General features: G+C 43.4%; 1 protein-coding gene across 4 annotated transcripts in view; it reads left to right on the top strand.

The window, feature by feature from the left end:
* glis1b (GLIS family zinc finger 1b) overlaps window positions 1-14,343 on the top strand; it is an 89,661-nt gene extending 75,318 nt beyond the window's left edge. For all 4 annotated transcript variants that reach the window (XM_012920139.4, XM_004555068.4, XM_024798697.2 and 1 more), the window contains exons 8-11: window positions 3,279-3,453; window positions 11,833-11,963; window positions 12,785-12,940; window positions 13,042-14,343. In XM_012920139.4, the coding sequence (XP_012775593.2) occupies window positions 3,279-3,453; window positions 11,833-11,963; window positions 12,785-12,940; window positions 13,042-13,178 (599 nt within the window). In that variant the 3' untranslated portion in view covers window positions 13,179-14,343. The remainder of the gene's footprint in view (window positions 1-3,278; window positions 3,454-11,832; window positions 11,964-12,784; window positions 12,941-13,041) is intronic.
* Window positions 14,344-14,352: the final 9 nt, after the last annotated feature.

Genomic DNA, 14,352 nt, shown 5'->3' with positions numbered 1-14,352 from the left:
GATTTCATAACCATGTCATGTTAACCTGTCTCCCTGTCATGCAAAGACTGCAAAAACCATTAGCAGCCACTAGAACTGGAAAAGTTTATTCATCACATGTGGCCTTTAAGCTTCTTTTAAACTTCCATTTTTCTAACTGATGAGTTTGACCGTCACTAAAAGTCAGCGCCACACTGAATTGGGAACAAGAGAGAGATAAATGGATTATAACCATCCTAAAGACGAGAGAGATTCCCTGCAGCTTCCTCCCTTTATGGACACATCTGTCCTTGTTTTCTGCCTCTACCACAGCCAGGCTCCCCACTGTTGTCTGTTATTGTTGCTGGATCTCGGCGCACCGTTGATGACTATGAAAGCTCAACTTCTTGGCTCTTTACCTCTGCTCCCCTCTCTTTCTGAGAGATGTTGCTTTCTGTCTTGGTTTAAATCATTTAAAGCCCCAGAGGAGCTAAAGCAGTCAAGGACGCCGTGTTATTCGAGGTCAGAAAAGGTTAGACTTCAGGATCTCTATTTACACGACTTTCTCTTTGTTCTAGAGCCAATAGGATGCATGTAAGTAGTGGGCCAAAGTGGGCAGCCATCCCATCATTAACACTTGTGGAGCAGAAAATGAGTCATGCTTCCAGTCAGAGCTAAACTTGTTTTCCTGTTCACTGCTTATAAGTCTGTTCCTATTCACATGTCTGCAGCAAGAGTTACGAGAACCCCCCCTCTCTGTTTTATAGAGCATAATTAGAGTGTTCCCTGATTAACCAGAGGAAGGACTCATCATAGTTGAGTACAGAGGTTTATGTGCTCCTGCTGCTATCCTCTCAGTTTCTTCTCACAGAGATTTCTTCCTGAACTCAACAAGAAGCTTTTCAAATCCGCTCGACAGCGTCTTTGGTACATAATCCCACTCTAACTCTTAAAGAGCAACATCAGATCCTTTTTGTCTTCCTCCACAAGGAACTGGTGATGAAATTGAGGCAATCACAGCCATTATTTGTCGACTGTTTTGCCGGTGTGCCAGCAGATGTTGGGGCTAAAGGGGAAAACATTTAAGGTCTGTGATTGATGATTTCGGGGTAATGAATCAAGCTTGTAACCATTTCAGAGCGCTGTCAGATCAGGCCTCGGCATGCTTCCACTTGAGAACAGCTGGCCTGAAAACTGCAAAAACCAGGAGCACCCATCTTTCCTCTTCCTTTCATCTCCTCCCGTCTTCTGCTCTCGTTGCCGGTTAACTGCCCCAGACAGTCAATGTGCTTCTCGCTGTTTGGATGCTGGGAAAGAAATCAGCTGCTAAACTTAGCAGAAGATGCAAAGAGGAAAAAAAGGAAAGATCAAGTTGACTCTTGCTTAACAAGACTGTCCAGAGTGGGGCAGGCAGTTCTCGTCCCTGTGGATGATGATTTTTGATTAAATTAAACTGGTAGAAACATGACTTTGAGATACTGTCCATCTGGTGTAGATTTTGGTGGTGGTTTTTTCTTTTTAGGCCTGGCACGTCCTCCGCTTCTTCAGTTTGTTCAAGTTCTGTGAGCACACACTGAACACCATGTCAACAAATGCCAAGTTTTATAGCTGTGTGAGAATCACCTCGTTGGTGCAAAAAATACTATTTTGTGTAAGTCAGACTGTTAATTTTTTGGCCTTTTTTTAACTAAAGAAATTAGAATAAAATATGTACTTTTGTGACAGGCTCATTTTTTAAGTTGTTTGACGTCTTCCTCTGAAAACGGTTGGGTTCAATGACTTGACTGAAAATGAGTCAAAAATCCCACGGACTAATCTCAAATCCCGTGGTGATAGATCCTTCTCTGTGGCAGGTCCCAGACTTTGGAATAGTCTCCCCTTAAATATTAGATCTGCACAAACACTTGAGCAATTTAAATCATTACTAAAGACACATTTCTATGCCCTGGCTTTTAACACACTATGACCCAAGTATTTTGGTCTTATTTGAATTAGTTTAGTTATTGTTTTAATACTTTTATTGTCCTATTATTGTTTTTTATTGTTATTATTGTATTACAGTGTTTCTTTTTAATACCATTTTTATATTGTTAAGCACTTTGTGCAGCATCGGCTGTTTGAAATGTGCTATATAAATAAATTTGACCTTGACCTTGACCTTGAAAAAGCACCAATGTCCAAAGAACGACTTTTACAGACCTTCAGAAATCCTGGAGAACTGTTGCTCAAGACATCTTTAACCCTTTATTGACCAAGATTTATGCAGGTCTGAGGGATACATGTATGGTAATGTGAATGTGGCTGATTTTTTTCCTGTCTGTGTTCGAACAGTGCCTTGTGATACCGTAGTACACCAAACATAAAGTTTGTCTTCTCTTCTTTCTGAAACAAGGTGGATTTTGTCTCCAGCACAAACAGCAGTGGAGTTGGGATCATTTAAAAAGTGCTTGTAAAATGGGCCTGCCGGTGGACCCGTGTTAAATGAAGCGTTAGAAAATTACGAGAGCGCCAGTGGAACCAAAATATACAGAAATGAGGGAAGGCTCAAGACTTGTGCACAGTCGTGTGGATCTCCAAAGTCTAACTAGCCACATGTTAACAGCAGTAAGACAGTAACAGTTCCACTCGTTTGTTTTATCCTTTTAAAATGAACACCCCTGGGATTCATTTTTGGACAAAACAGCCCTTTTTTGTTGTCAAATTGGGCTTTGGAAGCATCTTCGCTGAAGATAATAATAGTAAAAACAGTTGTGACAGTTATTATTTGCAGTTCCTAGTTTGCAAAGAAGAAAAGGAGTCCGTATTTAATAACAGTTTGCAGCTTGAAACAGTAGAAAAGGTTGGCAACATGCAACCAGTAAAAGAAGATAATAATGCCCCCACAGACCGGTGCATCAACAACATGTAACTGTAATATCATTTGGAAAAACTGAAATGATCAAAAAGTAAAAGACATATTGGAACAGTCAGCAGATTATCACATGCTCTTCTGCAGATTTCCTTATATCATATATTTGTAGCTTTAAAGGACCTACTGTTCAAAGTCACTGAACACATGTAACATTTTAGTTTATTATTGTGTAATACAAAAAAGGACAAACAAGGCGAGTCCCTGTGGCAGCACAAACAATGTACCCTAAATTACACACAGCGCAAACACAGAACTTTTTATTTTACAAAGCACACTGATTGGATGAAAGTTGTCAAAACAAAATCCTGTTGCCATGAAATGGCTTTTAATTTGCTCGAGGGAGAGATGAAGCACGGGGGCCTTGAGTTTATTTGGCACGTTTACCGAATTAGCTTTGTTTGTCTTTCAGGCCTGTACACTGGCTCCAGTACCCCCCATCACAGCGCCCCAGTGGAGCTGCTCACCCCCACCCCCAACTCTGGCTCCACCGCTGACCTGCCGACCCGACAGCACCGACTGGATCGAGACCTCGGCAGCCCTCACCACCTGTCCCCGCTGGCTGCCATGGACGGCACGAGAGACGGGTGAGTAACAAGCCCTCGATTTGTATTTAGACGCTGAGGTATGTCACTCCGAAGGTCTGGGTCGCTGGGAAACTAGAGATGTGTCATGAAGGGTGGGAAATGTAAACATGAATCTGATTAATGAATGAATAATCCTGCAAACAGTCATGGACGGCTTTGTCACAATTCTGTCATATAATTGAAGTCATATCACATCATGTTTTGAAAAGGTCAAAGGACACCGAGTGTTTGTTTTACTGCATACAAACAACGTGTACGACAAAGTTCAGTGAAAGTGCAAGCGCTGTTCTTCTCTTAAGACGTTCCCTGACATTATGATTACACTTTACTGCCTCCATTATTTTTCACCTATTTATCATCCCGAGTCCCGGCCGAACCCTCTTAGCTCATGTTAGGTTAAGCCTCATGGTCCTGCTGACAAACCCATCTTGGCTTTCTTACTGGAAACAAAATCAACTTCTCAGCTCCTTTGACGTCCCTCGTGGGAAGACGGGCAGTGCTGGTCACCACGCGGTCAATGTGACACATCACCAGCTCTGTTTCGAGCGGTCACGGTTCACACTTTGGTGAGAGTATCAAAGCCGTGTGATAGCATCGTCCTCTTGTGTTTATGTTCTGTGAGCTCTTTCACCATCGAGCGGTTCTCTTTAAAAACCTCGAGATTACATTTTACATTTTATAGACCTTGATGTACTGCTGTTGTTCAGCTATGCAACAAATGCAAGCAACACAATGACGTTTAAACCAGTGATGCATCTTTCAGGTAATTGTGAAAATAAGCACATCTGGAGATACTTTTAAGAAGCAATAAAACTGAATACGGTTTAGTAAGAATACCAGTGTTGCTACATCTTTAGTCAAGACAAATGTGCTTCCACTGAACCAATCCATGATCCCGGGAATTCATTAATTAACTGTATCTTTGCAGAGCTCCCGCTTAAAGTCGACGCAAACATTTCAAAAGACGACGCACGAAACCCGCAGCTCCTCCAGGTGCGACTGCCTTGCTCAGCAACAGCTCGAGCAGCTCTTCTCGTGCATCTCTGAGTGTGTGCATGTGTGTGATTTGCAGGATGTTTCCTATTAGTGCTGATAATTTCCCCAGAGAGCCTGCAGAGCAGAGTTACAGAACCCGGGTGTCGTCAGGAGGCACAGTGTGTGCTGTGCTAAAGCAATGTGTCTAAAAACCAGGGAGGTAGGGAAGGAAAACAGTCCTGTACAGTTTAATAACATTGAGAAAGAGTGGATGGAATCAAGCATCATAAACTGTGTTACAAAAGTGATTGTGTTACATAAACATGCTTTCTTTTAACTCCGTGCTCCCCTCTTTGGGTGTATATACAACACCCGCATATTACAGAATGATCTTTGATGGCTTCCTTACTTTAAAGAGCTGCACATACATTTGTACTTATGTGTGTGTGTGTGTCTCCGTGTGTGGGGGCGAGTTTACATATCCAGGAAATACACGTGATTGGTTATGATTGGGGTGTGAGGTACAGCAGACCGCTCGCCATCCAGCACAAACAGAGCAGCCGAGCAGAGCGGTGAAACCGCCTGGATGTAAACGTCCGAGCGGCGCTCAAGAGACGTCGGGATGGCCGGGAAGCATCTGGAAGCTGGTGTGTTGTTTCAAGCCTTGAAAGCAGAAGGAGAAGCCTGTCAAAATTACCTCGCGGTTCCTGTGGCTCTTTTCTCAGCAGCACGCACAATTAGCAGTGCGAGCACAGGCATGGAAAGTGAAAAGGACTTTGTGAGGGGATACTCGGCTGCACAGGCAGGGCGACATATTGGAAGTGAGAGTCGGACTGCGTCTGCTCCTGTCCGTACTTGATGAGGAACATGCCGGTGCAGCTTGGTGATAGTGCCCCATGTGGTCCAATGACGTAGCTCCCTTTTCATGCACATCTTTGCGTCCCCAACTTAACTCGAGTAACGTGATGACAGCATTGCATTAAAACGACAGCAATTCCCAAATTTGCACATTTCAGCAGCTCGAGATGACCTAAAAGAGCTTTCACGAAGGCACATGCTGTAGAGCTCTATCTGTTGATCACACGGTATAGACGGAGGGCGGGGGCGAGGCGTCAGACCTGCAGCAATGTCTGCTTGCATTTGCCTGAAGATGGAGCGTTTGATTTACATGTTTAAAGCCTTAAGTATACAGGCTGTTGCCAAAGTCAATATCAGCACTGCATTTGTTTTTCCCCAAACGGTTTAGCAGGACATTAAACATTTTGACAAAATTATCAAACTAACCTTCCTCCGGTGTGGCAGCCTCTGACCTCACGGCTAAATGTGTTTACCCTGGCTCAAATGGGCCATTTAGACTCCTTTTACTTTGTAAATACCAGTGTCATTTTTCTGAAGCTAATACTAAGATATGCCAGTTAAAATACACCTAGCAATCACTGCGGCACAAGTGTGCGCGCAGGGCCCCTCTCACAGAAACGGTTGTTCGACCACGGCGGCCTCCGAGCACAGAGAGACGGGTGGTAAATGTTGTCATTCACTGCTTCACCCGAGTGTGGTTATATAATTGCAGAGGGGGTGGGGAGCTGCAGCCTTTACCTGCGTATTGATATTAGAGCCCCTCTGCAAATATTAGTCTGAGGCGGTTTGATACCTCGGCAGTGATTGACGCAGGCTAATTGGATTAGAGTGGCAGCACAGTCGGCACAGAGCTACATTAAGAGTTCCCGCTCTGGAAGGGGCACGTTCACGGCTTGTAACTCTACACTGTCTTTCTTCCAGCCATTATCGTTCTCCAACCAGCCAGAAAATGAGTGTCAGTCTCAAAACCCAAACAAAAGCATTTTTGAGGTAGTCGCTCATGGCAGTATGTGGTCAGTCACTCATTTTGCGGGCCTCAGTTAATAATGTGTTGCCTTCAATTAACCCGACTACACAAACAGTTAACTGGGAGAAAAGATTCAGATGATTTACAGTAAGAATTCCTCAGAGTAGGAGACTATAGTGATTAAAGGTGGATCTGCTCAGTTTGGGGCAGATATCTTTCTGGGACTAACGGAGGCTGGGGCCTTCGGGGCTGGCTTAGCTTTAGCTTAGCTTTAACCAGGATGCTGTTGTCTGTCTCTCAAACACTGTTTTAGTTTGCTAACCAGAAACAGAAGCGTTCCCACCGATCTGTGCCAAAGAAGCCCCTGTCATCCATCAGAGGGGCTTAATGGTCGGCTGCAAAAAAGTGGGGGGAGACGAGAGGGGAGGCGAAGGGTGTTTTGGGGAGTTTGCAGGGCCTGTGGAGAACAGGGTCTTATTCCCGCTCCCTAGTGGGACAGTTAGCTGCAGGTGAAGGAAGATGAACGAGGAGCAGATCAGCACTGTTCATGAATCTTCATGTTACTTTCCATCCCATCATGCCTCCATGCAGGGAGCCAAGACTTCACGGGTAGCTTATCTTTATTAAGATGAGCTGTAATGTTTCTGGACAATAGCTGCAGGCTAGCGGAGATGACGTCCATGCCCGCATACCTGAGTACAAGCAATTTTATGACTTCAGGGCGGCTTCAAACAGCCCAGGTTTGAATGTCCCTCTGATCTCCTGGTAGCATTTCAAACGGCAGAGTTTAGTCACCTACCTCATTCCTCTGAATCACAAACCATCCAGTCAAGTTAAAAAAGCCTCTGATCTGAAATGAGCAACGATTTCCCATCTCTATAAGTAAACTTTTTCCAGCACAGGTCAAAGTTTACGTTATTCATCAGTATGTGAGCATTTTTGAAATCTTCAAATTCCTTCTTTGTAAAAGAAATATCAAAGCCTCAGCTTACTATCCCCTCCTATTCTAGCTTCAGAAATAATAAGGTCAGGGGTCAAATCCCTCTGTCCTTACATTAGGACAGAGGTGGGGTGACCGGGAAAAGCAGAGGAGTGCAGGATGGTCAGTGAAGGTGAATTTCAGGGAGAGATTAATGTGGCATATGAAAGATTCCCCTCATACCTTGAGCTTGAGTGGCTAGCAAGCTAGAGCAATGCCTGAGGCAGCTGGCAGTGATTAGCTTATGATTCACTTTAGCTACACATAGAGGCAGCTTGTAAAAATATGAACAGTATAACTGTTTCCTGAGTTTGTGCTGACAGCAGCTCCTGGGGGAATGGTGCTCTCTGCAGGAACACATGGCCACGCAGCGGCGCCGTGCCAGCACATGGATTAGCCAGGCTCGCAGCGCTAGCTTCTCCAGGGCTGGAGTCACACAAGGTGTCACACAAGCACCGTCAGGTTTGTGCTGATGGGCTCCAAAGGCAAGGGCAGCAAGGAGAAGGCACCTTAAAGCCTTAAACAGTAATAATCAGCAATCCTGCCACCTCGATTTGAACTTGTATTTCAAGGTTTCAAGGTGAGTTTTTGAGAAAGTTTTTACAATACTAAAAGTGGCTATATAGTATGTAGTCCTTTACATTACAAACATCTACCTGAGTGACGCATCAAAGGATATAAAAGCAGTTCAGTTGTTGTGTTATTAGAGTTTAATTAGTGAGCTAAGATGTAAAAAGAATCACTTTCATAAGCTCAGTATTCTTTCTGTATAAAACCTATATCTGCATTGCCATTTTCTGACAAATAAAACAAACGTGCTTTATTCTCCTCGTAAAATAAAGAGGAATCAAGGTAAGTAAAAGTAAGCATGGTTCCTTTCATGTTCACTCGCTTCAGGGTCTGTTTTTCAACCAGAATTCGTGGGAACTGTTTTTACATTTATGACACAGGTGAACAGACAGGAGCAACAACACGACCTTTCTTACAGAACCGAAGCCAAACTGTATTTTCTGGATCCAGTTTTATGATGAGCACCGTGATAAATGTAGAAGCAGCGGAGCCTGAAGCGATGTACGGCTAAATAAAATGTTAAATAATTCAGCAAGAAAGCCTTCCAAGTTTTTGCACTTTCGCTTGACATCGTTTACCGTCTCCTCTTGATCGGTGCTCTCTGCCAAATGCCCCGCACGAAGCCTCTGCCAGCTACTGAGTGCTGGGTGGGACGCCCCTCGTGCATGGAGCAGTAGGTCATATAGCAGGCTCCAGCCAGGCCAGCAATGAGCAGTCATCTCTGGGCTCAGCTGCCTCCAGCAGCTCTCTGTCATCACAGTCATATAGCGCTTAGCACAAACCATATGCCCCTGCAGCACAGCGCACATAGTAACACAGCAGCAGTTTGTGTTGGCATTCCTGATATGCAGTAATAAGTAGCTGCTGAATATTTGGGGAGGCGACTGGGCAGCTCCATTTTTTAAAAGCAGGTCTGTTGTCCATCAGTCTGGATTTGGACCAGCTTTCTGTTTCATTAAGTTAATGTCAAGTGTACAACATTAAGTCGTTAAATCGCTCATTTTGAGTTTTGTGTAAACTTTAACATCCAGGCAAGTGTCTGAATAAATACCAGACCTGGTTCTTACTGCTTCTGGATGCATTTATTACCATGATGTGATGAAGGCATACATTAAATCCACTTTTTTCCTCCTGTTTGTTTAAGCTTGGCCTGATGTGGCCTTTACAGTAAAGGAATAATCATTCACTTTTTTGCCAGCGTTACTTTGAATATAAAACTAAAGCTGTCTGAAAACGGGGAAACCATTAGTCTGGAGGTGGAGTCTGCCTTCCAGCACCTCCAAACATCAATAATGAACAAGTCACGTATCGTTTGTTTCACCCTTGGCTTCTTTCATTTGTTTTATATTTTGGTCGGTTTTATTGATTAAAAAAGTGTTGCAGCCATTTAAATTTTGGGATGGTGGTCGATGTGTTTTCCATTTCGAGTCAACGAAAGAACGAATAAGCATGTTTTTCTGTCTGCTCTCGCTCCTCAGTTTGTCCTTAACAATAAACAACCAAACCTAACTTTAGTGGAATAAAGGTCAGTCCGGTAGCCTCAGCACACTGTTGGTTGTGTGTTTTATAGGGCTGCCACAAACGATTATTTTGATAGTCGACTACTCAGATCATCATCCATTGAACGTAAAACGTACAGCTTATTGCACCAGCAGCATCTGGTCTTATATAACTATCATTAGCTTACAGCTTTAAGTGTTTAAGGTCTGTGCTAACTAAAAATAAAGACAAGATGATAGTTTATTAAATTGTAATGAAATTTGCAGATTGTTTCGGTGAAGTTTAATAAACTCCTTGCTATCTAAAATATAACAGGACACCGGAGTAAATTCTGGAGCATCTCACACTTCTGATAATCAGCTGTCTGTTTATTCAGCTGTGTAAAAACTATAACTTTAATCTCATCCAAACCGATTTACTCAGGAACAAATAAAATACTAAAAAAAAGCCAAACAATAACATTGTTAAGTTATCTAAGTGACTCATATATCATGTTTAACCTGAGTAGCGAAAGACGGCGGTGGGTTTGAAAACGATTTGCCGGGAGTCCGGTGTTCTCACGGCTCTAGTTAGCCTAGCCCCCGGCTAGCTATCGAGCTAGTGGGTAACAGACATCTCCGAAAACGTCGGAGCGCTTTTGAAAATATGTGGTGTCCTGATAAACTGAGCAGATATTTGAGGTTTACACAGCTACATTCTCGCCTGAAAATATGTTAAATGTTTATTTTGTGACCCAGAAAGAATAATAAGAGTAAAGTTAAAACTAACTAGCTGCCGCCATTGTTGGAAACTGAGCTGGGCTGCGCTATGAATTCTGGGACACAGCTTCTTCTTCGGGGTTTAACGGCAGCTGGCATCCTTGTACATGTAGTGCTGCCATCTTCTGTTTCAGTCCGTTATTACACTCTTAAATCCTGCTACTTATTCCTGCGTCTTTTGGGATCTTACAAAGCTTCAAACGACGCGTCGACTATTAGTCGACTATCAAAATCGTCAACGTAATCGTGACTAGTCGCCTAATCGTGGCAGCCCTAGTGTTTTATGAGGAGACTAAATCGCCATTGTGTTGGAGGCATCTGAAAGTCAGCATGCGGACGCAGAGTGTCCACGCCAGCTCATACGATGCTGAAGGTCATTAAGGGTAACTTGCAGTAATCTCCCAGCATATATTTAGCAAAGTTATATTTGTTATTTTTAGACTTTTAAGACTAGGACCACCAAACCAGCAACTTCCTTTTTACCACGTTTCTTTCATTACTTGTCATTATAGCAGCATCAACATCAGGACTAAATCTGAGGGAATGGAAACAAATTCAAACTATTAGTAATGAAGTCAGACTGCAGTGTGATTTAGTTATAAGTTACTTTTCTAGACAAACTAAGCTTGAAACTCAAATTCCATTGAAATACTTCAATCATCTTTGAGATCAGGAGATTGACAGACGGTGTGGCATCAGTAGTAATATGGACTGTATATGTTTTACTGGATGTAGAGAGAGCTTAGGGTGGATGCAAAGCTGCCTCCCTCCCCTCACCTGTGATCATGAGCTCTGACCAAAATAATGAAATTACTGATATAAATGGCAGAAATGGGCTCTCCCTTAGAGATAGGGCGAGACCAGTGGAGGCCCACTTGGGAGCACCTTGTTGGCTCCATGGAAGAGCTGGGGGCTCTGGATGTCCCTGCTTAAACTGCTACCCCCACTACCTGTCATCCTGTCAACAGAAGATGGATGGATGGGTCATAGTCATCATGACAGCAGGAAACTTCACGTTAGAAAGTAAGATGTGGTGATGAAGCACATTGCAGTTTTCTGATGTCATACTATAGATTTTGCAAAGTCAATTAGTTCAACTGGCACCGAACAGCGAAAACATTTCATAATTTTGCTTTGATTTCAAGATTTGATGTCATATTTGTGGCTTTTCCAGCACAGAGTGCACCTCTTAAATGCAGAGATTGAAGAAAAACCAACTCCGTTTAGCCAGGACTGGCACCGTGTGAAGCTTGGAGATTTGCTGCTGCTGTATCGAATAACAAATGGGTCCAATAGCACAGAGGCATCTTTACCTAAAATATCACTATCTGCACAGGCTGGAGTCCACAAAGTCTCAAACACGTTAACTTAATATTTCTTCACTTAAATGTCATGAAGGTAAACAGGGGTTGCATTTTTTTTCTTCCCCGGCCACAAAGCCAAGGGTTACTGCACTGGTGTGTGTTCGCTTCAACGCACACTCTGCTGTTTGTTGACTTAAGATCATAATATGCGGTAGGAGGAAGATTACGTGTGGGGAGCCCAAGTTTCCACATGCCTGGACTGTTTCTTCTTCTATGTGTGTGCAGGATCACTGACTGCTCTGCTGGGTTTGTTGGATCATGTGGTTAGCAGGCCGGCATGCAGCTCCGGCTTTGATTGGGACGTCACAGTGCATGAAGCATTTTATTGAGAAACTACTGAGGCTGTCAAGAAAGGAATGACTTTAAATTGAGAGCTTTTTATTCCTAGTTTCTCCGTGTCTGCTTCAGGGTGTCGGGTTCCCTCCTGTCTCCTGGGATGAAGACAGCGGGGACATCGCCTCCTCCACTGGAGAAACAGCATGTCCACCCTCACCACAAGCTTTACCCTCACTATCACCAGCATCAGCCTGCCAGCGACGGTAAGGCTAACCCCGACACTCAATGCAGAATGCAGCTTAACTTCTTTCAGGAAATCTGTTTTGCAGGAATTTGAATCACTTCCTGCATGTTTCAATTTAATATCCTAAAATGGTTCCTGTGGCAGGTGATTCAGTAACTCTATGATTTCCTACGATAGGAACAGATCACCTGAAGATAATTACAATCTGAACCCAACTCAGCTCCTCTTCCAAAAGCTGCAGCACTCACTGCCACATAAAAGAGAGAGGAAGTTGTCTCTTAGCGCGCCGATACAGCCCCGCAGCTCTGTCGGACCGTTTTTAGGACCCCGAGAGATTCGAGTCGTAGAGACAGAGTGGGGAAAACCACATGCCGGAAGCCTTTTCCTCGTGCTGAATTAGCCAACAAAATGCTGGCTCGTGTATTCGGCCATCTCTCAGCGTCCTAACATGGCAGGTTCAGCTGTCACTCCCGAGCATTTTTCCTAATGCCTTAAACACTGTTTTCACTGTAAAGATCTACACATGGACGTCTCTCAAACCACGCTGTGGTCAGCCAGTTGCGTAAATGCGCTCCAGGAAGGGCTGCTTTCCCATTATCATGACTCCTGCGGTTGATCTGGATCACAAACTCAGACGATGGGGACAAATGCTACATACTGTGTAGCCTGGCAGTGTTAGCACAAACACAAATATAGCATTGTCATAACTTAACCATATTACGTTTCAGCCGGATGGACCGGGCGCTTAGTGACAGTGGAAACAGTCCCTCTGTAATGGCAACTGATGAAGTCCAGCTTCTATTTTTCTCTCTCCCTCTATGATTCTCCAACATTTCTTAGAATACCAAGGCAGCTTCCAGAGCTGCTTCCATTTCGGAGACTCCTACAGGATGGAGCAGACAGTCGGTGGCGTCCACGTCCCGGGAGATTCTCACACCTACACTTCACATCAGCCCAATGGCTTCCACATGTCGACGAGCAACACCGGCTCTGCGGGTGAGGATGATTGTCCTCTTAGCCTGTGTACAGGCTGAGCTGCAAGTATCACCATTTAATCAGCATATTAAACAAACTGTTCTTCCCTGCATCTGTTCCAGGCTTCAGCTTGACCCAGGAGCTGCAGGGAGGCGGCGGTTGCCAGTTCTTATCCAGCCCAGAGGATAGCATTTTCTTCCAGGTGGGCAGCTTTGACCGTAGCTTGAGCCACATGTCCTCCATCTACACAGAGACATAAAGGAACACCAGAGCAAGACAGGCTTCACCACACTACTCCGCGGTCCTTCCTCATGCATCCTCACACGCTTAGATCTTTTTTTTCTTCAGTTCTGGTTTCATTTTTCCAAAAACAGAACAAAGATCACATTGTAAGTGGGTTATTCTGACTTAAGTGCAAGATAGAAACCAATAAAGTGGAAAAAATAAGGCTAAATATAATGTAAATGCAACTGTGACACTGAATGGAAATGGCTTCAGTGGCAAAAACAATGGTAGTGTTTCCCAACCTTTTTTTTCCCTCATGACTCCTTAAAACATTAAACTGTCTTCTTATGATTGCGCCTACTCAGCTGCATCTGCTTTGATCAGTTCAAGCAAACAAATACTGACTTCTTTTGTACAACATGAATAACTTCAAAGGCCAATGTACAAGTAATAACACTAAAATAAGCACGAGACTACAAAAAGGTTTGAAAAAAGGACACCAGTGTTTGAATAGTCTGATAATGGGGCACCCCATCATGAAAACAGTCAGATATTTCTATTTCTATTATGGAAACTTCCTGCAGTCTTTAAATTCGTTCTAATTCATGCTAATGCTAATTGGCATTCAGACTGAAAAACAAAAATCCTGTTGGGATAAAGGTCCAAGTTACCAGGCTGCAAACTGCTGGGCACGATCGGCAAATAAATGATGTTGTTGATGGTGCAGGTTTTAGTCTGTAATGCGCCTCAAGGCAACAGCTGTTGGCGCTATATAAATAAAACTGAATTGAATTAAATGTTATTAAATGACATTGACATTAAAACCTGCACACAGACAGTACAATCAGCTCGAGCTTCTACATACAACATCTCATTTTAACACCACAAACCTCTCCTCTCCTCCTCTTTGTTTTTTTTCTCGGTAATCTACACGTCTGCTCCACACTGACGTGTAGAGGAGAATATAACGTTTTGCAGTGAAGTTTTATCAGTGGGGAAAAAAAGTTTGCATTTCTCTTGTTAAGTAGTTTTTTGTTTTTTTTTGGCTTTTGGATTTATCTCGGGAGGAGGGTTTGGGCAGAGAAACCATCCTACTTTATTATAATTATTATTATATGTATAAAATGTACAGTTTGTTTACAGCAATCATTTGAATGTTTGTCATTCCTCAGTTTAAGAAATAAATAACTGAATCATCACGCAGTGTC

This window comes from Maylandia zebra, linkage group LG23 (assembly GCF_041146795.1).
Source record: "Maylandia zebra isolate NMK-2024a linkage group LG23, Mzebra_GT3a, whole genome shotgun sequence".
NCBI classification, from domain to species: Eukaryota; Metazoa; Chordata; class Actinopteri; order Cichliformes; family Cichlidae; genus Maylandia; species Maylandia zebra.
This window is presented reverse-complemented; position numbering and strand designations above follow the sequence as displayed.